This window comes from Vigna unguiculata, chromosome 11 (genome assembly GCF_037176805.1).
Source record: "Vigna unguiculata cultivar grain cowpea cultivar isolate G323 ecotype 2 chromosome 11, ASM3717680v1, whole genome shotgun sequence".
NCBI lineage: Eukaryota > Viridiplantae > Streptophyta > Magnoliopsida > Fabales > Fabaceae > Vigna > Vigna unguiculata.
In genome coordinates, this window is record NC_140802.1 from 36,548,402 (window position 1) to 36,572,154 (window position 23,753).

The window sequence follows — 23,753 nt, forward strand, 5'->3', positions numbered from 1 at the left end:
TTTAGTAGCAGATGAAAATTGTTTTTAAAAGTATTTTTTACAATACAAATGCCTTTGTTAGACGGATCAGTTGACAACATAAAAATGGGTTATTTTTTAAAAAGTATTAATAATTTTAAAACTATTTATTAGTTTTTAATAACAATTATAAAAATAAAGAAAACTTCATTAAATATATTTATTTAAAAGAAAATCAAATATTAGATATACAAATGAATTAATAAATTATTAAACAATCTTCACAAATCCACTCATACCTCATTCATCTCATATTATACTTTCTTTTCCAAAACTACTTTTCTACATGTCTTCATAAATTACTAAATCAACTATTCATGGTCCTAACAAATCAACTACTTTTATATGAAAATTTCATATTGTAATTTAAGGATACGGTGATGGTGGAACCTGGAAGTGTAGGAACTATTATTTGCTACATATAGTGTTGGAGTGACAATCCATGAAGTACCCAAAGAAATACGAATACGGATAAGACACAGACACGATAATATATATAAATTAAAAAAATATAAGACACAAAACACGACAAAATATACATATATATATATATATATATATATATATATATATTTTATCAGATTATATTTTATGATCTAATAAATATTAAAACAAACAATTATAAAAGAAACAAAATCTAAAAAAGACTTCTATAGTAAAAATTTATATATAACAATTACGAATCATAGTCTAAATAAATAAAAATTAATATTTATATAAAAAATAGTCTATCAAGTATATTTTATAATCTAATAAAAATCAAGATAAATAATTATAAAAAAGAACAAAATTTAACAAAAAAAAAACTTTTGTAACAGAAATATATATATATATATATATATATATATATATATATGTTAATTATATAATCACATAAATTAATATAATAAAAATTAAATTATTTAAACATTAAAATAAAAAATGTCACAAATTAAAATTAATTATAATATAATATATTATATACTTTTAAAAAATATTAAATTATTGATTATTTAGTGTTATGTTATATTTTTAATTTTAATATCGTTATTGTAAAACAAAATTTAAAATTTATTTGTGTTTCTTAAGTAAAAGTTTAATTTATTTTTCAGTACTCGTATCCAATATAATTTTGGAAGTATTTTCATAAAAACTCTTTCTCTTTCCTTACTTTCCTCTTTCAGCAATCCTATTTCTCTTTGCAAAGCTTCGAGCGTCACTCTCGAAAATGGGGTTTAGAGAAACGGCCGCGTCTTGTTACCGCGTCCAATAACTGGGCCGTGTCTGGACCAGAGAAGAGTGTTCGACACCGGAAGCGCCGTCTCTGATCCGTGTCGGAGCTTCCTATGGCAATGCAAATGCAAGTTCCGGTGGGAGGGAGAGTGCCCACATGGTTTTCTCGCCGGAGATTACTGGAAGAGAAGCTCTGCTACCTCCACAAGTGCACCAACCTCAACCATGTCAACCAAATCCTTGCCCAAATTCTCAAAGCTAATCTCCATCGTGACCTCTTCGTCGCTCCCAAACTCATCGCCGCCTTCTCCGTCTGCCGCGACCTCACTGCCGCCGTCAACGTCTTCAACCAGCTCCCCCACCCCAACGTCCACCTCTACAACTGCATCATCAGAGCTAACACCAACAACCATTCACACCCCTCTTTACCCTTCAACGCTTTCCTCCAAATGCAAAAAAACGGTCTCTTCCCTGATAACTTCACCTACCCTTCTCTCCTTAAGGCTTGTATCGACTCTTCCTCGCTCCCCTTGGTCCGAATGATTCATGCCCATGTTGAAAAATTCGGTCTTTACGAGGATATTTTCGTGCCCAATTCACTCATTGATTCGTACTCCAGGTGCGGGAGTTCCGGGCTTGATGCGGCCATGAGCTTGTTTTTGGCCATGGAGGAAAGGGATGTGGTCACTTGGAACTCCATGATTGGTGGGTTGGTCCGATGTGGGGAATTGGAGTGTGCGTGCAAGCTGTTTGATGAAATGCCTGAAAGGGATATGGTTAGTTGGAACACGATGTTGGATGGGTACACCAAGGCGGGGGAGATGGAGAAGGCATTTGAGCTGTTTGAGAGAATGCCTGAGAGGAATGTTGTTTCATGGTCGACTATGGTTTGTAGGTATAGTAAGGTTGGTGACATGGACATGGCAAGGGTGCTGTTTGATAGGTGTCCGGGGAAGAATGTGGTGCTTTGGACGACGATAATAGCGGGGTATGCAGAGAAGGGGAATGCGAGGGAGGCGAGGGAGTTATATGGGAAAATGGAGGAGGCTGGATTGAGGCCTGATCATGGGTTTTTGTTTAGTATTTTGGCGGCCTGTGCTGAATCTGGAATGCTTGAGTTAGGGAGGAGAATTCACAAGTCTGTGAAGAAGTGGAGGTTTAGATGTAGCGGTAAGGTGTTGAATGCGTTTATTGATATGTACGCCAAGTGTGGTTGTTTGAATGCTGCATCTGAAGTCTTTATTGGAATGATGGCGAAGAGAGATGTGGTGTCTTGGAATTCCATGATCCAGGGGTTTGCCATGCACGGACATGGCAAGAAAGCGCTTGAGCTTTTCTCTAGAATGGTAGACGAAGGTTTTGAGCCAGATAGATGTACATTTATTGGCCTCTTGTGTGCTTACACCCATGCAGGACTTGTTAACGAAGGGCGCAAATGCTTTTACTCAATGGAGAAAGTGTACGAGATCCTTCCTGAAATTGAACATTATGGTTGCATGGTGGACCTTCTTGAACGTGGGGGACACCTAGAAGAAGCTTTCACGCTTGTGCGCAGCATGCCTATGAAACCAAATGCCATTATATTGGGTACTCTTTTGAATGCTTGTCGGATGCATAATGATGTAGATCTTGCAAGAGCGGTGTGTGAACAACTGTTTAAGTTGGAGCCATCAGATGCTGGGAATTACTCCCTTCTGTCAAATATTTATGCTCAAGCAGGATATTGGATGAATATGGCCAATGTAAGGTTACAAATGAAGAACACAGGAAGGCAAAAGCCTTCAGGGGCTAGTTTCATAGAGGTAGAGGAAGAAGTGCACGAATTTACTGTATTTGATCAGTCACACCCTAAATCTGATGATATATATCGGATGATTGATAGATTGGTTGAGGACCTCCAGCAGGTTGGATTTGTTCCAATGATACACCAATAGAGGCTAATGAAATCATTGGTTGCATTAGCATGCACAGCACAACTGATTTGATGCTTCAAGAAATGTATATGATTTTTTAGTCGCGCTCAGCACTTTGCTTGTTTGCCAAAAACGAGTATACAAATCGTGTTATTGGTTGCAACCACTGGTTCTGCAACACAGGCCAATTATTTGTGTACTTGTGAGACATAGAGGTCGGTTGTGGGTTATTATGATTTTCGTTTTTTCATTTCTTGTTACTGATATCTACTTTTCTTCATTTCTCTGATATAACTTACATGTTCATGAAAGTGAATGACACTATTATTACCTATTTTCTCATATGTTTACTATGAAGATTAATCAGGAATTCTTGTTCGATCTTGTTTCCTATCCCACTATCGATGTTGACAAATGATAGATGTAGAGGTTGTTGTTTGTACCTATCATTATACTTGTTTCCTATCCCACTATCACTCATTGTTATAGCTAATGCATACCACTTCTAAAATTTTCAGATCTATAATCTTTGTATAGAAGAAAGTTATGATCCTGCTCACTTTTATGGACGTGTGGAAGCATACCCCTTTGATGATAACCATGTGCCATCTCTTCAAATGATCAGAGATTTCTGTGAAAGTGTGGATTCATGGCTGTCAAGTGACCCCAAAAATATTGTTGTTATTCATTGCATGGTATGAGAGGTCACACTTCTTGTTAGAATATTTTGTAAATTCCAAATAGGATTTAGAATTCATCACATTAAATTTTGGGGAAATAAATAACTCAATAAATATCATAGTATGCTACAAATGGGATTAAGTTGTTATGAATTTCACTTCATCTTCAGAATGAAACCTTCACTTATCTAAATTAGTTTTAAAGTTGTTTGACAGTTTGCCACAAATGGACGTAAGTTCTTATGGATGATTCCAAGATTAATTAGTTTGCTACAAAGAAGAGAATTCTTTAGATGTTAAATTTAAGAGTAAAATACTATCTCCTCTAGCTCATCGAACTATAACTAGTTACATTTTTTTCTTATTTGTATTCTTTAGTATTATGCAGCAGGAAAAGGTAGAACTGGATTAATGGTGTGTGCATACTTAACTTATTGTGGCATGTCAGCAGATGAGGCTCTTCAACTGTATGCGGATAGACGAACAACCAATAATGAAGGAGTAAGTTAAATTAGGTATAGTTCCAACAATTTTAAAAGTAAATCTATCTTCACTAACAAAAGTTTTTGCTAATGTTTTTATCATTTTCAAAAAAGCAATGACTATCCACTAATGGTAAACTGATAAGAAATGAAATGGTTCTGAAAGTGAAAATAATATGTACTTTCTTTCAACTCAAGGAAATTAATCAAAGAATTAAGTTCATTAAATGTTATTGCCTATGTGGGATCAGGTATCAATACCAAGTCGTGGCATATTGGGATAGTCTACTTTCTAATTGTGTTCCAAGAGGAATTGGAAAAGGAACACCACAAATGAAGTTGCCTCAACCGTCTAGCTGAGAATTGCGGCGAATCAGGCTTTATGATACAGTCAACATTGACACTATATTCTTTGTCATCTCAGAGCTACAAGAGGCTAGTTCACCACTATCTATGATGCAACAATGTTTGGAATACTGAATTATCTTTCTAGAATGGTTTATAAAGGACACATTATATTTATTTTCTTGTTGGCATGCTAATTTGGATTATTTACACGTTAATAGTTTGATTTAGGTTGGAATACTTGTACAAAACTGGTAATTGAGCTAATTATTAGTATTTCCCAACACATCTGTAGGATATATGAACATCCCTAAATAATGTATTAGATATAAGACTTGGTTTTTATACTCATCAAGATGGGTTTCCATGTTGTTTTCTGATGCAGGGAAGCACAAATTTAGAATCTATCCAGATTATAAAGAAACCTGGAGGCTCACTGAAGGATTCATTCTTAGATGAAGGGTAATATTGCTGAAAAGTTGGACTATTTTGCAGTTTGCAAATAGGAATTCTTCAACTTGTTGTTGAATCCTTATTGTCTTTTTATATCGAGTTGCACAAGCTGTTTCCAAGAAACTTGTGCAGAGTCGTTGATAGATATGGTATTGTGTACAAAAGGAGGGCCAAACAGACAGTTGAAACAGTTAGAAACAGTTAGGAATGTAAACTGTAACAGACCTATATAAGTCTGTTAAGGGTCTAGGTGTTTTTTTAAGTCTGTTTTCCGTTTACAGAATTGTGGGAAGGGCTGAGAGAGGGTCTCTCAGAGCTTGGTGCAAAGTGTGTGTAAGAATCAAGTTCTTGGGATTTTCTCCCTGTCACTGCAGTGGGAGATATACCCATATTCAATAAAACAGGTTGTTAGCTAAAGTCCAGCAATTACCAATCCTATCAATTGGTATCTAAAGCTGGGATCTTGACACTGTGGTCGCAACGTCACCTGGGTATGGTGAATACAAGAATGGAGGCAAGATTGGATGGATTGGAAAAGTTGCTCCAAGAAATGGCGCAAGATCGTGATAAAACTGATAATGAGAATCATGATCGCTTTCAACGCATTGAAGACTTGCTGCGAGGGGTTTCGGGGCTGGTGGAGAAGATATCTTTGGGAGAGCCAACAGGGCAGTCATCCTCAACAGGGCATTTTCGTCCTCATGATCGTCAGAAGGAGGAAACAGATATGGGGTTGTGTCCGTCGCGCTGGAGGAAACTGGATATTCCAGTTTTTGTGGGGGAGGAGGCCTATGGCTGGACAAATCGTTTAGAACGATATTTTCGATTGAAGGCTGTGACGGAGGAGGAAAAAATGCAGGCGATAATGGTAGCGTTGGAAGGGAAAGCTCTCAACTGGTTTTAGTGGTGGGAAACTTGTCATCAGAACCCTTCTTGGGAAGAGTTTAAAGTAGCAGTGGTTAGAAGGTTCCAGCCAACCATGTTACGGAACCCTTTTGAAATCTTGATAGGCTTAAGTCAGAATGGAACGGTTGATGAGTATATTGAGCAGTTTGAGATGTATGCAGGATTCTTGAAGGGAATTGAGCAAGAATACTTGGTGGGGATCTTCTTGAATGGTCTGAAAGATGACATTAAGGCAGAAGTCAAATTGTATGACCCTGCTACGCTGGCAGATTTAATGCTTAAAGCCCAAATGGTGGAGGAGAAGATTCGCGTGCATTCGAAGGCAGGTTATTCATCTCTGAATAGGTCTACCACTACCTCCAAACCTTATATAGTGACAAGAAGTTTTTCCAGGGAGCCAACAACCTCAGGAAGTTCTGTCAATTTCAATGACGGAAAAGGGAAATCGGGGGAGACTACTAGTATTGCCAGTAACACATCGGGAGGGCAACGTCTTAGAGGAGCACCCTTTAGGAAATTGTCTGAGGTTGAGTTACAAGACAAGATCAAGAGAGGCCTTTGTTTTCGGTGTGATGAGAAGTATGGCCCTAACCACATTTGCAAAACCAAACAGCTCCACATGTTGTTGTTAACAGAGGAAGAAATGACGGGATTAGAGGGTGTTCAAGACAAACCTGAGGCCAATGATGAAATGGGGGCTGCAAAGGGGCAAGTTTTGCAACTCTCCTTGTGCACCATGGTTGGGATCACTACAAAGAAGTCCTGGAAGTTATGGGGTAGTATTGGGTCTGAACGAGTAGTGGTGTTGCTGGATTGTGGTGCATCCCACAACTTTATTTCCTCCAGCCTTATTTCTAGATGTGGGCTGCAACAGGAAGACACACCTCTATTCGTGGTGGAAGTTGGTGATGGCCACAAGGTACGGTGCCAAGGTAAATGCCAAGGATTTTTATTGGATTTACAGGGGTTCCAGGTTCAACAACAATTTTTCGTCTTTGATTTGAGTGGGGCATACATTGTGTTGGGGCTGGAATGGCTGGCTAACCTTGGGGAGGTCAAGGCAGATTTTGGTCAGTTAAAATTAACCATCAGGAAGGGTGATACAGAGAGGCTTATCACAGGAGATCCAACTTTATCAAAATCGCAGTCTTCCTTGAAGACTCTGCTGCACGAATGGCGAAACGAAGGATCGTGTTATCTGCTGAAATTGGGAGAAGAAAAGGAGGGCAACCACACTCTAGATATCCCTGCTACATTGCTTCCAATTTTAGAGCTCCACGAGACAGTTTTTCAAGAGCCTATAGGCTTACCCCCTAGCCGCAATCATGATCATGCTATTCACCTCCAGCAGGGAGCCACAATCCCTAACCTCAGACCCTACAAATACTCCCATCAGCAGAAAAATGAAATTGAGACCTTGGTACAAGAGATGCTTCATGCTGGGATTATTAGACCTAGCATCAGTCCGTATTCAAGCCCCATAATTTTGGTTCGAAAGAAGGATGGGGGGTGGCGATTTTGTATCGACTATCGGGCTTTGAACAAAATTACCATCCCTAATAAATTCCCAATCCCTGTAATTGAGGAATTATTGGATGAATTAGTTGGGGCTGTGCTCTTTTCGAAATTAGATTTGAAATCCGGGTATCACCAAATTTTGATGAGGAAATGTGATGTTGAGAAGACTGCCTTCCGAACTCATGAAGGCCATTACGAATTCCTAGTCATGCCCTTTGGGTTGACTAATGCACCAGCTACATTCCAATCCCTAATGAATGACATTCTCAAGCCCTATCTACGGAAATCAGTGCTGGTTTTCTTCAATGATATTTTGGTTTACAGCCCCACCTTAGAGCAGCATGCAACTCATTTGACAGAAGTTTTGCAGGTGCTGCAACGTCATCAATTGCGATTGAATAAAAAAAATGCAGTTTTGGGCAAGCTAGTTTGGAATATTTGGGCCATATTATTTCTAGTAAATGGGTAGCAGCAAATCCTCAAAATGTTGAGGCTATGCAAACGTGGCCTGTCCCTAAGAATCCTACGTCTTTGAGGGGATTCTTGGGTCTCACAGGGTACTATCGGCGTTTTGTGCAAGGATATGGGAGCATTGCTAAACCTCTAACCAAATTATTAACCAAGGAAGGGTTTCTTTGGACAGCAGAAGCTCAACAAGCTTTTGAGACACTAAAACAGGCTATCACTCAACTGCCTATCTTAACAGTTCCAGATTTTTCCAAGACTTTTACTGTTGAAATAGACGCCTCTAGTAAAGGCTTGGGCGTTGTCTTGTTACAGGAGGGAAAACCCCTGGCCTTTTGGAGCCAAGCTCTGTCTGAAAGAAGCCAGAACAAATTTGTATATGAAAGGGAACTTATGGCGGTGGTTCAAGCCATACATAAATGGAAGCATTATTTGATGGGAAGTCACTTCATAGTAGTTACAGATAAAAAAAGCTTGCGATTTCTCAATGACCAGCGGCTATTAACGGAGGAACAGTTCAAATGGGCCTCGAAATTAATTGGGTTTGATTTCGAAATCACTTACAGACCAGGAAAGGAAAATACAGTGGCAGATGCGTTATCAAGAAAGGGGCATTTCCTCGCTTTATCCAGCTTTCATATTGATGAGTGGGAAGCCTGAAAAAAGGAAGTTCACCAAGATTCTAATCTTACCTCCTTAATCCAGGATCTTATGGTAAATTCGAAGGCTCACCCTGGATATGAATGGACGAAAAACAGATTGTTTTATCAAGGGAAATTGGTGTTACCAAAGCTTTATTCCCGCATCCCTCTTATTATTAAGGATCTGCATGAATCCCCGTTTGGTGGCCATAGCGGCTATTTCAGAACGTTGAAAAGGATAGCAGGTGTGGTATATTGGGATGGTATGTGGAAGGATATCAAAAACTTTGTCATGCAATGTGAGATCTGTCAACGTAATAAAGCAGAAACCTTGGCTCCTGCAGGGTTACTCCAACCTCTACCTATTCCCACGCTTGTGTGGTCGGACATCTCAATGGACTTCATAGGAGGGTTACCTAAGGCACAAGGGAAAGATACCATTTTCGTGGTGGTCGATAGATTGACCAAATATGCACATTTTCCCCCCTTTCTTATCCTTACACAGCAGCAAAGGTGGCTCACGTATTTCTTAAAGAAGTGGTCAAGCTTCATGGGTTTCCTTCCACCATTGTATCTGATCGCGATCAACTTTTTTTAAGCAACTTTTGGCGTGAATTGTTTCGACAGGCAGGGACAAAGCTGAAGTTTAGTACAGCCTACCACCCACAAACGGATGGCCAGACCGAGGTAGTGAACCGTTGCTTGGAAACGTACCTTCGTTGCATGACGGGGACGCAACCTAAACAATGGCCCAAGTGGCTACCTTGGGCAGAATTTTGGTTCAACACCAATTACAATGCTTCCTCACGAATGACTCCTTTTAAAGCTCTCTACGGACGTGACCCCCTACTTCTAAAAGGGACTACAATTCCTTCTAAAGTTGCTAGTGTAAATCAGCTACAACAAGAATGGGATGATATGCTTCAGGAACTCAAAGCTAACCTCTGTAAAGCCCAGGATCAGAATCGGGTTCAGGCCAATAAACATCGTAGAATGGTGGAATATCAGGTAGGGGATTGGGTCTATCTAAAGTTGCAGACCTATAGGCTTCGGTCCTTGGCTAAGCGACCCAATGAAAAGCTTTGTCCTCGTTTTTATGGGCCCTATCAGGTGCTTACTCGTGTGGGTCAGGTCGCTTACCAACTGGACTTACCTCCCCATAGCAGAATACATCCTGTATTCCATGTCTCGTTATTAAAGAAGGCTGTTACACCACTTGCAGTGCCTCAGTCCTTGCCTCCAGTTTTGGCTGACGACTATGTGTTGGAAGTTGGTCCTGAGCACTTGTTGGACGTTAAGCGTACGTCCCAGGGAGATCTCGAAGTTTTAATTCAGTGGAAGGATCTTCCACCCTCAGACAACAGTTGGGAATTAGCTGAGTGCATTTCTAGGGAGTTCCCCGAATTTCACCTTGAGGACAAGGTGAAACTCCATGGAGGGGGTAATGATAGATATGGTATTGTGTACAAAAGGAGGGCCAAACAGACAGTTGAAACAGTTAGAAACAGTTAGGAATGTAAAATGTAACAGACCTATATAAGTTTGTTAAGGGTCTAGGTGTTTTTTTAAGTCTGTTTTCCGTTTACAGAATTGTGGGAAGGGCTGAGAGAGGGTCTCTCAGAGCTTGGTGCAAAGTGTGTGTAAGAATCAAGTTCTTGGGATTTTCTCCCTGTCACTGCAGTGGGAGATATACCCATATTCAATAAAACAGGTTGTTAGCTAAAGTCCAGCAATTACCAATCCTATCAATTGGTATCTAGAGCTGGGATCTTGGCACTGTGGTCGCAACGTCACCTGGTATGGTGAATACAAGAATGGAGGCAAGATTGGATGGATTGGAAAAGTTGCTCCAAGAAATGGCGCAAGATCGTGATAAAACTGATAATGAGAATCATGATCGCTTTCAACGCATTGAAGACTTGCTGCGAGGGGTTTCGGGGCTGGTGGAGAAGATATCTTTGGGAGAGCCAACAGGGCAGTCATCCTCAACAGGGCATTTTCGTCCTCATGATCGTCAGATTGGTGGATAAATTTTGCGTAATTTATTCCTGCCCTGTACTTATTGTTAATTATGTTATTTGAATTTAAGAACACTCTTTCGAAGATATCAAGATTTTTCCTTTAACTTGCATCATACACACCCACTGCTTACAAAAAAAATTATAGACAATATTTATTCTGTTCTGCGAGTTAGTTAGTTCTATTAAAAACTGGTTTCAAATTTGCTTAGCGAGTTAATTACTACTATTAAAAAGAGACATGAATGACTTTTTTGTTGTAGTGATTTCATCGAATGCGCAATGCTACAGAAAACAGAGTAACCTTTCATGAAAGGTTGGGTGAGTTTTCCGGTGGACATTCCAAACAAAATGTGTCGCTGTAAATGTATATTTTATTTTCTGGTATATATATATATATATATATATATATATATATATATATATATATTTTTTTTTTTTCTTGTGAAAAATAGATAATAACGTCCTTGAACGGAAAATCTAATAGATTTGCGAAAAGTCATTGTTTTTGCAATTGCAAAAGTGAAGGAAGTGTTGGACAACCGGTTGAAAATCGCCTTTGAGGGTGGTGTGCGACGTTACTTTTTCTTCTCTGCATTGTTCCTTTGTTTTATGGTTTCCCTCATTACTTCTTTCATTTCCATACTCATCCCCATTCCCACCCTCATCTTCGATATTGTTTAAATCATTAAAATACTCAGTTTTTTAAATAACATTGTAGACACACTACTCACTTTCTATTCTTTATTTGTTCTAATTCTTTGAGTTGTTATGAAATTTATTTAGATCTAAGATACTTATCTTATTATAACATTTTTCAATTATGTTCAAATGATGTATGTCCATAAAATATTTTGTATGTCTCACATTTGAATAATTATTCTCTTTCTTAATTTTTTTCTTTATTGTCTGTGTATTTTTTTTACATAAGAATGTTTAACTCTCAATTTAAATGTTCAATAACATAAACCTTTCATTTAATAGTTAATATAAAAAATTTATCTTCTTTATTATTTTATTATTAATTATTTGTTTTATTTGAAGAACCCTTTTGTTCCACTAAGACAATTTTTGTTATCCCTCTTTTAACCATAAGCTGTGATACCTGAACTCAACCACATAAAGCATTGACACTACTCTCAATCCAAAACCTTAAGACAATGGGTTGATGGGTCTTTATCCTTATATAGTGCTCTACTTTCTCATCTCTAGCCAATGTGAGACTTAGACTCACACTTTAATTCCTAACTGTTGATATTTGAATTTTTTTTTAGATCATAAGATATATTTTATATCATACTCACAAATATACATTTGTTTTCTTTTGTGTGATTTCATTTAATGATCTATCCAATTATTTCTAAGATACATTTGACAATTTCTTTTAATATTTTTATTTGTTATTTATTTTTATCTTGTAAATTACAATTTTGATATTTTTTATATAACTATTTTTAATTTTTAACTCATTATCATAATGTAATTTTATCAATATAATTGTGTAAATAAGTTTTATTTGCTATAATATAATAATTTAATGTAATTGCTATGAATTTGTTTTCAACATATATTCATATATTGAAGTTCAAAAGATGAAACATCTATATTAAATTTTAACTATTATTAGTTTAATCTTTATTCTTTGTGTGATTTTGATCAAGTGATGTATAAAGGGACATTTATTTATTCTTTAAATTTATATATTTGTTTTTTTTTAAATATTTTTAAATTTTATCTACTAAATTTTATTCATATTTGTAAATTTAATAAATCTTTTGATTCTCATAAAATTTTATTTGTTTTTTGAATTTGAAATATATATAACTATAATTTCTTCTCAAATATTTGATATTAAAAAAATAAGAATATTCTTATTTTAATACTGAATATATGATAATATTATGTTTTTTTACATATATATTTTTTTTATAACAATTATATAATTGATATTGAAATATTAAAAAAATAAGTACGATTACATATATATATATATATATATATATATATTACTTGACGAAAATAAAAAAAAAATTGATATTTGTTAAATTTTAATATAAAAATGTAAATGATATTTTTGTTTGAAAACGAGGATTGAAGAACGAAAATTGTCCCGTCCGTATGCCATCCGTATCCGCCGCTTGTATAAAGTAGCGTATGAAATTAAATAAAAAATGTTTAACACAATGCTAAAACTGAACAAGGTAGCGTCACGCAGTGAGAGTTTTAGTGACCACAATTAGGTAAGATGTTAGGCTCGCAAAGGTGATGGATATCCAATTTTTTTGACTTCACTTTATAATGATGACATTGAAACAACTCTTATCACCTCCTTCACACTTTAATATGTGTTTTTGTGATTTTTATATTGTCATATAATTTTTAAATTAATTTATATTTCATTTTGTTGTAATTAAAACAAGTATTTTTTTTTTAATTTAGATTTGGTAATAAACTTAAACAGAATATAATTCTTATTTTATTTTTAAGCAGCAGTTACTTTAATAAAATTAACATGTAAAAATAACTATTCTATAATGGAGTAAAAGATACAAAAATCTTAAAAAGATTAAACTAAACTCAAATTATAAAGAAAAAAGTAAATCAAATCTATTTATAGAAAAGGACATTTAATAAAAGTTAGCCCTCCCAAAATATATTTTCCATAGATAGCCATATCACTGAACTGTCCACTACATTTTGAGATATCCCAATAAACTAAAACTTTTAAGTCTCCTCCATATATGTCTTCGGCAACCACACCAACAAAAGTGTTGCATGGTTTCTGCACAACCCATTACCACACAATCATTTAAGCTCTCAAAAAGAAAAAAAAGGACATACATGCAACCATAATTGCCACATATCAATCCGCAAATACTCTCACAAAAATGTAATAATTCTCATTTGAATAAGAAAAAACATAGGTACCTAATTTTTGATTTCGCCCTCAAAGAATAACTCAATAATTTTCCTTAAACATCCGAGTAACCCAATACAAAAAAAAAAAATCAAAATTATCAATGGACAAAATCTGATGGTAATCAGCTGTCAATAAATTAAAATTATCAATAATATTTCAAAAAAAAAAACATTTCTTAATAAAATGTTTATCGATGAATAAAACAATTTATCAATATTTACCAATAATTACAAATTCATCGATAATTATTTGTTAGTAGATATCCACCTACAATTATTGACAGATTTTGACCATTAATATAATCTTTCAGTAAATATCATGATCAAGTTATTCTTCTTTCTCTCTCTTCCTTTATTTTCTTCTTCTACCTTTACCTCTTCTTCCTCTTCTTCTTCCTACTTTTCATGTTCTTTCTCTTCTTGTTTCCTCTTCCTCTTTTTCTTTTTATTTTTATTTCTCTCACTCATCTCCAATTAATTTATAAACATATTTTCTTTGATTTGTTGAAAAATTTGGAGCCTATTTTACTATTAGATTATCAATAAATTTTAAAAGAATCCAATTACTCAAAAAATTTAAAAAAAATAAGTAATTGATAGATTTACCAATAAATTTTTAAAAAAAATCCAAATATCGACGGATTGACCACGAAATGGTCAATCCAAAATAGAAACCTTGATGCTCATTTTACCAACGAAAAAATTCATTGGTAACAAAAATTATAATTCACTATCAATTTTTACCAATGGATTCATTAGCGAAAAAAGTTTTATCTATAATTAAAATTCTAAAATTTACTGGTAAATTCTGTTTTATTGACGATTTTGTTTGTCAATAGAATCTTGTCGATAGTTAAGCAAATTCTTGTAGTGACTTTTACAAATATCATAACATGTCATTAGTCTAGGTATTTTCTTGTTTTTCATCAATGATTTAATTAGTAATAGTCTCCTCCAAATTATTTCAACTAATAATGGGTATGTCTATACAAATACCTTAAAGATAAAGAAATAATATATATATATATATATATATATATATATATATATAGGAATTGAATTGATATATCTTGAGATTGTCATTATTTATACGATCTCTAGTGAGTTTTTAACTAGGTTGGACCATGTGATCGTTAATTCTTTATTAGTTGTTTTATAACGTCATCAATGACCTAAGTATAGATTAATATGTAAACAAAATTTTCAAGTTTAAAGTTTATTATCGAGTAGATTTTTGTAGATCAAGATGTTTAGAGACTTCTGGTCATACAGATGTTGTCTGTAAAAAAAGACAACTAGTGATCGACCTTAGTTACCAAAAACTAAAGTCACAATGAGTGACCAAACAAGTGACTAATTTATTTTATACTAGTCATTGGTATGTGTTGGGAATCCAAGTGGGTCTAAGTCCCACATTGAGTAAAAATGAAAAAGTAGAGCACTATATAAGAATAAAGACCTTAAAACATTAAGGCATTGAGTTTATGTGTTAAGAGTGGTGTCAATTCCTTATTGGACTCATGTGTCATTAATGTTGTATCTCGCTAGTGATCCTTTCTCGAAAGACCAAACAATGGTATCAGAGCCGATGGTTAGTCTTGGTGACCGGCCATATGAATGCAGTATGGTTCCTATATCGAAAATCTCCCTGTCCCCTTATACATTCTGTTCCACCCGCTATCTCGGGCCACCATCGGACCACCTATTTCTAGTTCCACGCACGAGATGAATATACATCTGCGTGAGGAGTGTGTTGGAAGTTCCACATTGATCAGAGATAAGCCAATTTAATAATATATAAGTGGGGTGCAAATCTCACCTTATAAACTAGTTTTGTGGGGTTGAGTTAGGCTTAAAGCTCACTTCTAACAATTTTTTTTACACTCTCCGTTAACAATGCATATGTCGATAAACGTTTGAAGCTTATGTTTGAATTATTATATTGTTTGACACATTTTAACTTAAATATTAATTTAGAATATTATTTAATACTAAAAAAATTATCATTGAATTAGGAGGACTATATTATTATTTTTAAAATTTGAGATCAAAATATAGATTAAAAACAAATTTTAATTTCAAATTTTAATTTAGGAACTATTAAGCTCTAAAAAATATTTATTGAAAAAAATTGGATAACCCATATGCAAACTATTTCACTGCTTCAACTTATCTCCATACCGCCAGCTGTCAGCACAGTTAATGCATGCTACGTTGATGACCAAGACAAGACTTTAATGCATTTCGACGGCATTAACCATCTTTTCTATTTTTGTCAGTAAGCTTTCATTTCACACCGATCGATATGTTGATGTTTTCATATTATAGAAAAATTCAAGAAAAACATATAAGCATAATAATATTTATTTATATATAATTTTACTAAATATCTTCATGTATCATTTTGGTATTAATGTGTTGCTAATAACTTGTTCAATCCATTATATAATAACCAATTAATTAATTTTATTAGAAGTTCTACGTCGACTAAAAATAAAATCAATTCATAATATATAAATAGGTACAATCTTCATCTTATAAACTGATTTTGTGAGATTAAGTTAGACTTAAAATCCACTTTTAACATATTAGATTATTAAAAAGTTAATTAGTTTATCCAATAATCTTAAATTTCTATATTTTTATAAAAATTATTCCAGAAACATTTATATTGGAGGATTTTAAAAGCTGCTACACCTTCAGTTTCTAATAAGACACAAACGTTTTTCTCAAATAAACAATACAACCAAGGAAAAAGATTTTTTCACACTCTCTTTTAAATCTACATTCACTTGACAATTGATTTTATAATAAAATATTATATTAACATAATAAAAATAAATAAAAATAAAAGATTATATGAAATAATAATATATAAAACTAAAAGTTGAGTGTAAGAGAAAAAAATGTTGAAGTCAAAGAAAAATCACCCTACAATCAATCCAAGATATTTTGTGTATTGCCTACTTTCCAATATATATAGTTAACGCATTTATGATGAATAAAAGTGTTAACTAATACTGTCCGCGTCGATTAAATAATTTTTGTGTCAAATCGAAGGACCTTAAACCTTATAAGTTCCAAAATATTTTAGTAGCTTTTGTACACTACTTATTTTTTAAATAGAAAAAGTGTTAAAAAAATACAGAACTCAAAATAATATATATATATATATATATATATATATATATATATATATATATAATATAATAAACACTTAATTAATATCTCTAAATTTTGTATTTTTTCCATATCATAAATTTATATTATGACGTGAAAAAAGAGATAAAAGAAATAATAGATATTAATTAGATGTTTATTATATACATATATACATGATTCTTAAAATAATTCCTATACACGTGACAATGTTTACCAAACCCTAACCCTGCGTTTTCGCTATTTGGATTCTTTTCTCTCTCTCTATATATAGATAGTTATGGCAATTGGCAAAACCATGAGAAAGCTATACAACACTCTTCAATGGAGTTTGGAAGTGTTCACAACTTTCTAGACGGCAAAACCATTTTAGTTACGGGTGCAACGGGATTCCTTGCGAAACGTATTTCTTATTCTAACTTGTAACATATTTTGTAGAACACAGAATTTAATATTTGTTCAGTATGATTAATCTTTGTTAGTGTTGGTGCAGTTTTGGTGGAGAAGATATTAAGGGTTCAACCAAACATAAAAAAGTTATACCTTCTTCTAAGAGCAGAAAATTCAGAAGAAGCTAGAAAACGGCTGCAGGATGAGGTAGTCATCAAATACTTAACTTATGTTTATTTGTAATCATAACTTAACCTAAGCACATATGTAACAGGTTCTGTCGAAGAAGTTGTTCAGGGTGCTACGAGGTATGTGGGGTGCAGATTTTGTCTCCTTCATATCTCAGAAACTGTTGGCTGTTGGTTGCGATGTTTCTGTTGAGAACTTGGGAATTAAAGACACAAAGCTCAGAGAAATGTTGTTGGCGGAGACGGACATCATAGTAAATGCTGCTGCTACTACCTATTTCTATGAGAGGTTAATTATTATTAATAACATAATTTAGTCATGCGAAACTGATTAGTAATTCATTCTACATCGTCAAATAAAGGATTAAATATGTTTTTTGTTCTTAATTTTAAGTCAAATTTAGAATTAGTCACTTTTCAAGACTTAGATCAAATTTAGTCTCAAAACTTTAGAAATACGTGAATTTAATCTTTTTAATCAAATTGTATTAAGTTGAATCGACGTTGCAAAAGCGTTTCACGATGTTATTTTAATTTTTTATACTATTTAACACATTTTCGTTTCAATATTAGCTAGGAAACATGTTTGAAACGTTAAATAAATTTAACAAATTTTGGTTAAAAGAACTAAATCAATACAATTTCTAAAAGTGAAGACTAAATTGGTCTAATATTTCAAAATAGACTGATAATAATTTTCATTATTAAAAGTTAAGGGAGAAAATCATATTTAACCCCAAAGAAAATATACTTAATTGTAAGACTTAAGTGAAAAAGGGATGTTTGTTCTAAAAATAGATTAAGTGTCTTACAGTGACCTATTTTATAATTGTCCTATACGGTAATTAATACAATGAACTAAAATATGAATTTAAGACATAATTATTATTATCAGTAAAATTAATCATTTTTCTTTTTATAATAAATTGAAAATTTTATTTAATAAACAAAAACGGTAGGAGTAAAACATAAAACGTAAAATAAAAAAAAATCTTAAGAATTTTTTTCTTAACATGTTTATTATTATTCATTAAACTAATTAATTTTTTAATTAGATGAATTCTATAATCGGTCTATAAACAGAAAAGGAATAGGAGTAAAACAAACGAAGAATAAACATGAATAGAATTTGATTTGATGATTTATATGATTATAAAGAAAGAAAATGATTTTCATTATATGTATATTACTTGATTTTTTTCCCCACAGATTGGATGTTGCGACGGGGATTAATACGATGGGTGCTCTTAATATTGTGAACTTCGCCGAGAACTGCAGTATAACAATGAGTAAAAATGTTATTTGATATTATTTGACGATTATTTGACAATTTGTATAAGGATAAAATAGTCTTGACAAAAGTTAACTTTTATATTTTTAGAAGAAAGTGAAAGTAAGTAGTTATGCGAGGTAATGTCCAATGGTAGTAAAAAAAATATATATCAAAATACCAGTATACTAAAAATAAACTTGAAAAAACGTTGGTGATATTAAAAGAATATGTTTATTGATGGGTCTATTTTTCAATAGGATTCAACAGAGAAATTATATGTATGTGTGACTTCATATAACTAAAATCTCAAGGTATTGAATTATTTCTAACATTTATCTTATGGCACATTAACTAAACATTCATTTTTCTTTTCAGCTTATATATGCGGTGAGCGAAAAGGACTTGTGGCAGAGGAGCCTTTTGCTATGGGCGAGACCCTAAATGGGTCCTCAAAATTAGACATCAACATAGAAAAACTGTTAACTGAAGAAAAATTGAAGGAACTTGAGGCAGAAAATGCCAGTGAAAAAACAATCACATCGGTTATGAAAAACCTTGGAACTATAAGGTGATATGTGGAAGTCAAGTAAAAAGTTAATTCATTATTTTTCCTGTATTTTTGAAACCCTAAAATTTTACTCTTATATATGTTTGGCAATGGTACATTTGAATTTAGGTCAAATTTACATGGATGGCCAAATGTGTATGCATTTACAAAAGCAATGGGGGAAATGATTTTGTTGAAGATGAAAGGTGATATACCATTGATCATTGCACGCCCCACCATAATACTCAGCACTCACTCTGAACCATTTCCCGGTTGGATTGAAGGTGTGAGGTATGTGTTTCCAAGAATTATGAGAATGTTTTGGAAAATTAACACATAAAAGAGATAAAGGTGATGAGGATTTTTAATGACGTGAATGCAGAACTGTGGACCTCTTTGTTGTGATGTACGGCAAAGGAAAATTAGGGAGAAGCGTTGGTCGTCGGAGTACAATTATAGACGCGGCAAGTTATCAATTTATTCATTTTTTTTCTTTTTCTCTCATCTTTTTTTATATTAAAATGGAAGAATAAATTGAAATAATTATGCATGCAGATACCAGCAGACATGGTGATAAACTCCATGATAGTAGCACTGGAAGCTTGTTCAAAGAGTTGTTCAAAGACATTGATTTATCATATTGGTTCTTCACTCAGAAATCCATTCAGAATTTCTGATCTTGAGGACTTGGCCCATCAATACTTTACAAAACATCCTTTGACAGACATGTTTGGAAAACCAGTGGCTTGTTCCAAGAAAGTTTCGTGGATGTCTAGTGTGAGTTCATTTCACAGATACATCAACATTCGATACATGCTACCTCTCAAGGTTTGCACTTCAATGGAAATTAAAGCACACATAGTTTTACCTTATATATTCTGGTGTTTTTTCAGATTGAGTCAATTTTTTGTTTCTTATTTTGGTGCTCTACTTTGAAGGGATTAAACGTGATGAACAAAGTGTGCTGCTACAGTCACGAGGCTTTTTACAGTGAAAGTAAACTGAAAGTGAAAAAGATGATGGGAATAATGAGACTTTATAAACCTTATCTCCTCTTTGAGGGAATGTAAGTAGAAAACACTCCAAAATTGATGTTCCAACATCGGTTTTATGTATATATGATATTGTTTTTGTGGATCTTCAATGACACAGCTTCGATGACAAGAACGCAGAAAATTTAAGGATGACAAAAATGAAGGCAAAAGATGACGATGATGTTGGAAGATTTAACTTCGATCCCACAACTATTGATTGGACTCATTATGTGTTAAACGCTCACATTCCTGGACTTGTGAAGTATGGTGTCAAGTAATTAAGGTATAATAAATTTGTAACAGAATAAATATAGGTGGCAACCTAGCTCTTCCATTGCTGAAACTTAACATAGAAGAAAAAAAAAAGGTTAACAAAATTTCAGAATTTCCATAGAGGCTGTGTTTGTTACGCAGTTTCTTTTTCATAACTGCTATGATAAGATTTACTGTCAATAATTCGATATAGAAGGAAAACAACAGATGACATTGTTGGTGCTAGACATCTACAGCACAAGCCTCATTCAAGGTTGTGGTTTTAGAGATATGTTCCACTACCAAGAGTTAACCTAAATGTTTGTGCTAGCAAGATGTACTTGAATCGTAATATATAATATATGATTAATTAGTTGTTATGTTGTTTAGTTTTTTATCTACTTGTTTTAGGACTTATTATTTTAATTTTCTAATCCTAAATTAACACAACATGTCAAATCTGCTTTCTATAAAAGCGTTTCTAATAATTTCTAATTTAATTTTTGTTGGTCCATTATTTTCTTGAGCATTGAGTTTAGTTATTTGACGGTTGAATCATAAGATGAATGACATTTCTGTTGGAATTCGAAGTAGATTTAAGTGTGAGCCTAAATTTTATAAGGAATGAAAATGAAGCGACAATGTTTTGCAAACATTTTTTTGCTTCTTTCTTTCTAAAAACTAAAATCTTAGTATTCCAACTGTTACAAAGTTGCTTTTAATATGTATACCTATTTTAACATTACATGAGATGAAATTTTTCATATGCACTTGTTGTTCGAATCTAATTGAAAGTCATTCGAGAAATTTGAAATATTTTTTAAAATTTGACTAATAGATAATTTATATTAATATATACTAGTATAAACACAGACGCTATCGCATTTGTGTGTACGTATTATTATAATGTTATTAAGTTAATAAACAAAATAAAATTATATTTATCAAAAATAAAGTAAAATGTATAAAAAAAATATGAGAAAATAACTGTTGATAAATAGAAAAAAAATATAAAGATAAGTAAATAATTTTGTAAAAACTTGTAAAAGTAACCGTTAATATTTAAAAATTTTAAAAATAATTATATTATAAAGGGTAAAGTTAAAATTATGAAATGTAAAGAGGGAATCCTATTTATATAGTTAACCGTTAATATTTAAAAATTTAACAAATAATTATATTATAAAGAGTAAAGTTAGAATTATGAAATATGTACACACAATAAGGAATCCTCTTTATATAGTTATAGATTAAAAATATAAATAATTTTCTATTAGTATTATATAAAATATATATTTTTATAATATTCCGTAAAAAATTACATAAATATAAACTATATATAAATCTTATAAAGAAATTATTTTATCTTTTATCAAATAATAATTATTTACTTATTAGTCACGACGTTAGTACGTTGTGGATACGTGCTGACACGTTAATTTATTAAGCTGTAACAAACATGAGGAGTATTTTCATTAACAATATTATTATACTGATTAACACAGGCTAGACTAATTATTTTGGACAGTTATTTTTACGTCAATTTCCGCTAATATTACTTTGACACACATTATAACTGGACAACATACGGTAATAATAAAATAGCCATAAAAAAGTAAATTTATCTATATGTAAAGAAAAAGATAGTGAAAAATAGTCAGATAAAATTAAATGCGTCCAAAAAAGTTTTGTAAAATTTGGTTGGCGAAAGTATCATTACTCATTATTTTATTACTATCCGATTAATAAGGCTTCTCTTTCAAATATCAATTATTCCCACATTTATATTTTTTTCGGATTAATATCAATAAATTTTTACATCTACTTTATATTTATGATTTATTTTTTATTTTCTATAAATACAAAATTATACTTTTTTAATACTATATATTATTCATGAAATTGGATTGTCAGGTAGTTGGTGTCAAAAAAAATCAAATTCCTTTTTTTCTAGTGTCGCTATTTGTAACAAATGAAGTATTAAAGCAGGTAAACATTATTTTATTTTATTTTTGTAACTCAAAAATCATTATTTTCTCAAAGGAATACAAACATTGTTATAAGTTGTGTTGGATGGTGTTTGAGTGTTGCTTGTAAAGATGACGAATGGACGTGTGAGCATGAATATTATTTGAATTCATCCTAATTTTAATAATCTTTATATTGACATAAACAATGGATAATATACAATTAAAAAATTGGGTATGAGATTACTATAATGATAAAAAATAATTTATTATTATAGTTATTATTATAAATAAAAAATTAAAAATACTACTCTATAAATTAAAAATTATTGGTATTCAAAATAATTATTATTATAAATAAAAAATTAATTAGTTTGTGAATTATAATTTAAATTAGTCACTAATTACCAAAATTTTGAATATTAAAGAAATCAATTTCTAAATTGGTCATTAGCTATTATGGTTTTGACTAACAAAATTATTAATTTTTATATTGGTCACTGTTATCTAAATTAGTCCATATGATAACCAATTATTTTTTGTCTCTAAGATTAATTAATATTTAAGATTTATCTTATAGTAGGCAAGATAAATATATACACATTGACCTCATTCCATACCCATCCAATACTCGTTTCTTCTCGTTTTAAATTACTAAATAATTCCTTTAGTTTATAGGATAATCTAAAAATTTATATGAAATTTATGTGTTCTTTAGCTTATAAACTTACTTTAAAGTTACACACGGGATTGTTACACTTTTCTATGACTATTGACATCTATCCGATTATGTAATCCTTTCTTATTCCTATGTTGTATGGAATCCATTATCATTGGATAATACAATAATATAAAGAATTTCACTTCACATCCAAATTTATTCTTTACGTACATTACACCTATTTGCTGTAATTTTTTTTTTCTTAAAATAAATTATTTTATTAATATCTGAAAAAATAAAGAGAAGAGTAAAGACACCATTATATATATATATAATATATATATATATATATATATATATATATATATATATATATATATATATATATATATATATATATATATATATATATATATATATATATATATATATATATATATATATATATACTCATGTTTTATGAGAGGAAGATGAAACAAAAATTTTATATCTATTAAATATGAAACAAAAGACGAAAGGTAAATTTTTACTTTAAAAATATGAATATAGTAAAACCCACACCTTCGTTATCATTCCTGTTGCTCTTCTATTTTTTTTTTACATTAATTTGTTGGAAATATGCATCGAGTGATCGAAGACTTGAGTAAATAAATTTTAAAAGAATTAATGGTAGGGTAATCTCTAGAAAAAAAAAAAAGAGTTGAATTCATCT

General features: G+C 32.2%; 1 protein-coding gene and 1 pseudogene across 4 annotated transcripts; both read left to right on the forward strand.

Annotated features, from left to right (window-relative positions):
* The first annotated feature begins 1,167 nt into the window (after positions 1-1,167).
* LOC114169833 (pentatricopeptide repeat-containing protein At3g29230 pseudogene) lies at positions 1,168-10,771 on the forward strand (annotated as a pseudogene). 3 transcript variants are annotated; one of them, XR_014986305.1, is made up of 5 exons: positions 3,162-3,572; positions 3,662-3,838; positions 4,202-4,324; positions 4,557-4,740; positions 5,036-10,771. The product of XR_014986305.1 is annotated as a pentatricopeptide repeat-containing protein At3g29230 pseudogene, transcript variant X1 (transcript). The 3 variants fall into 3 exon arrangements; XR_014986306.1 differs by lacking the exon at positions 5,036-10,771 and having other exon boundaries at positions 1,168-3,572; positions 4,557-4,995; XR_014986307.1 differs by lacking the exons at positions 3,662-3,838; positions 4,202-4,324; positions 4,557-4,740; positions 5,036-10,771 and having other exon boundaries at positions 1,168-3,358; positions 3,511-3,536.
* A 6,269-nt stretch (positions 10,772-17,040) lies between these two features.
* Positions 17,041-20,810, forward strand: LOC114170448 (alcohol-forming fatty acyl-CoA reductase-like). Its single transcript, XM_028055920.2, has 10 exons — positions 17,041-17,132; positions 17,223-17,326; positions 17,394-17,596; positions 18,517-18,596; positions 18,956-19,148; positions 19,257-19,418; positions 19,510-19,591; positions 19,683-19,955; positions 20,066-20,193; positions 20,280-20,810. Exons 1-10 carry the CDS (start codon positions 17,054-17,056, stop codon positions 20,437-20,439), a joined length of 1,464 nt encoding a protein of 487 aa, XP_027911721.1. The 5' UTR covers positions 17,041-17,053; the 3' UTR covers positions 20,440-20,810.
* The last annotated feature ends 2,943 nt before the right edge of the window (positions 20,811-23,753 follow it).

What these genes read in the sequence shown, in the direction of transcription:
- LOC114170448 (XM_028055920.2), top strand. Translation starts at nt 17,054, where the DNA reads ATGGAGTTTGGAAGTGTTCACAACTTTCTAGACGGCAAAACCATTTTA. An exon ending in GAACTGCAGTATAACAATGA is followed by an intron (nt 18,597 to 18,955) that starts GTAAAAATGTTA and finishes TTTTCTTTTCAG; the next exon opens with CTTATATATGCGGTGAGCGA. An exon ending in AAAAACCTTGGAACTATAAG is followed by an intron (nt 19,149 to 19,256) that starts GTGATATGTGGA and finishes ATTTGAATTTAG; the next exon opens with GTCAAATTTACATGGATGGC.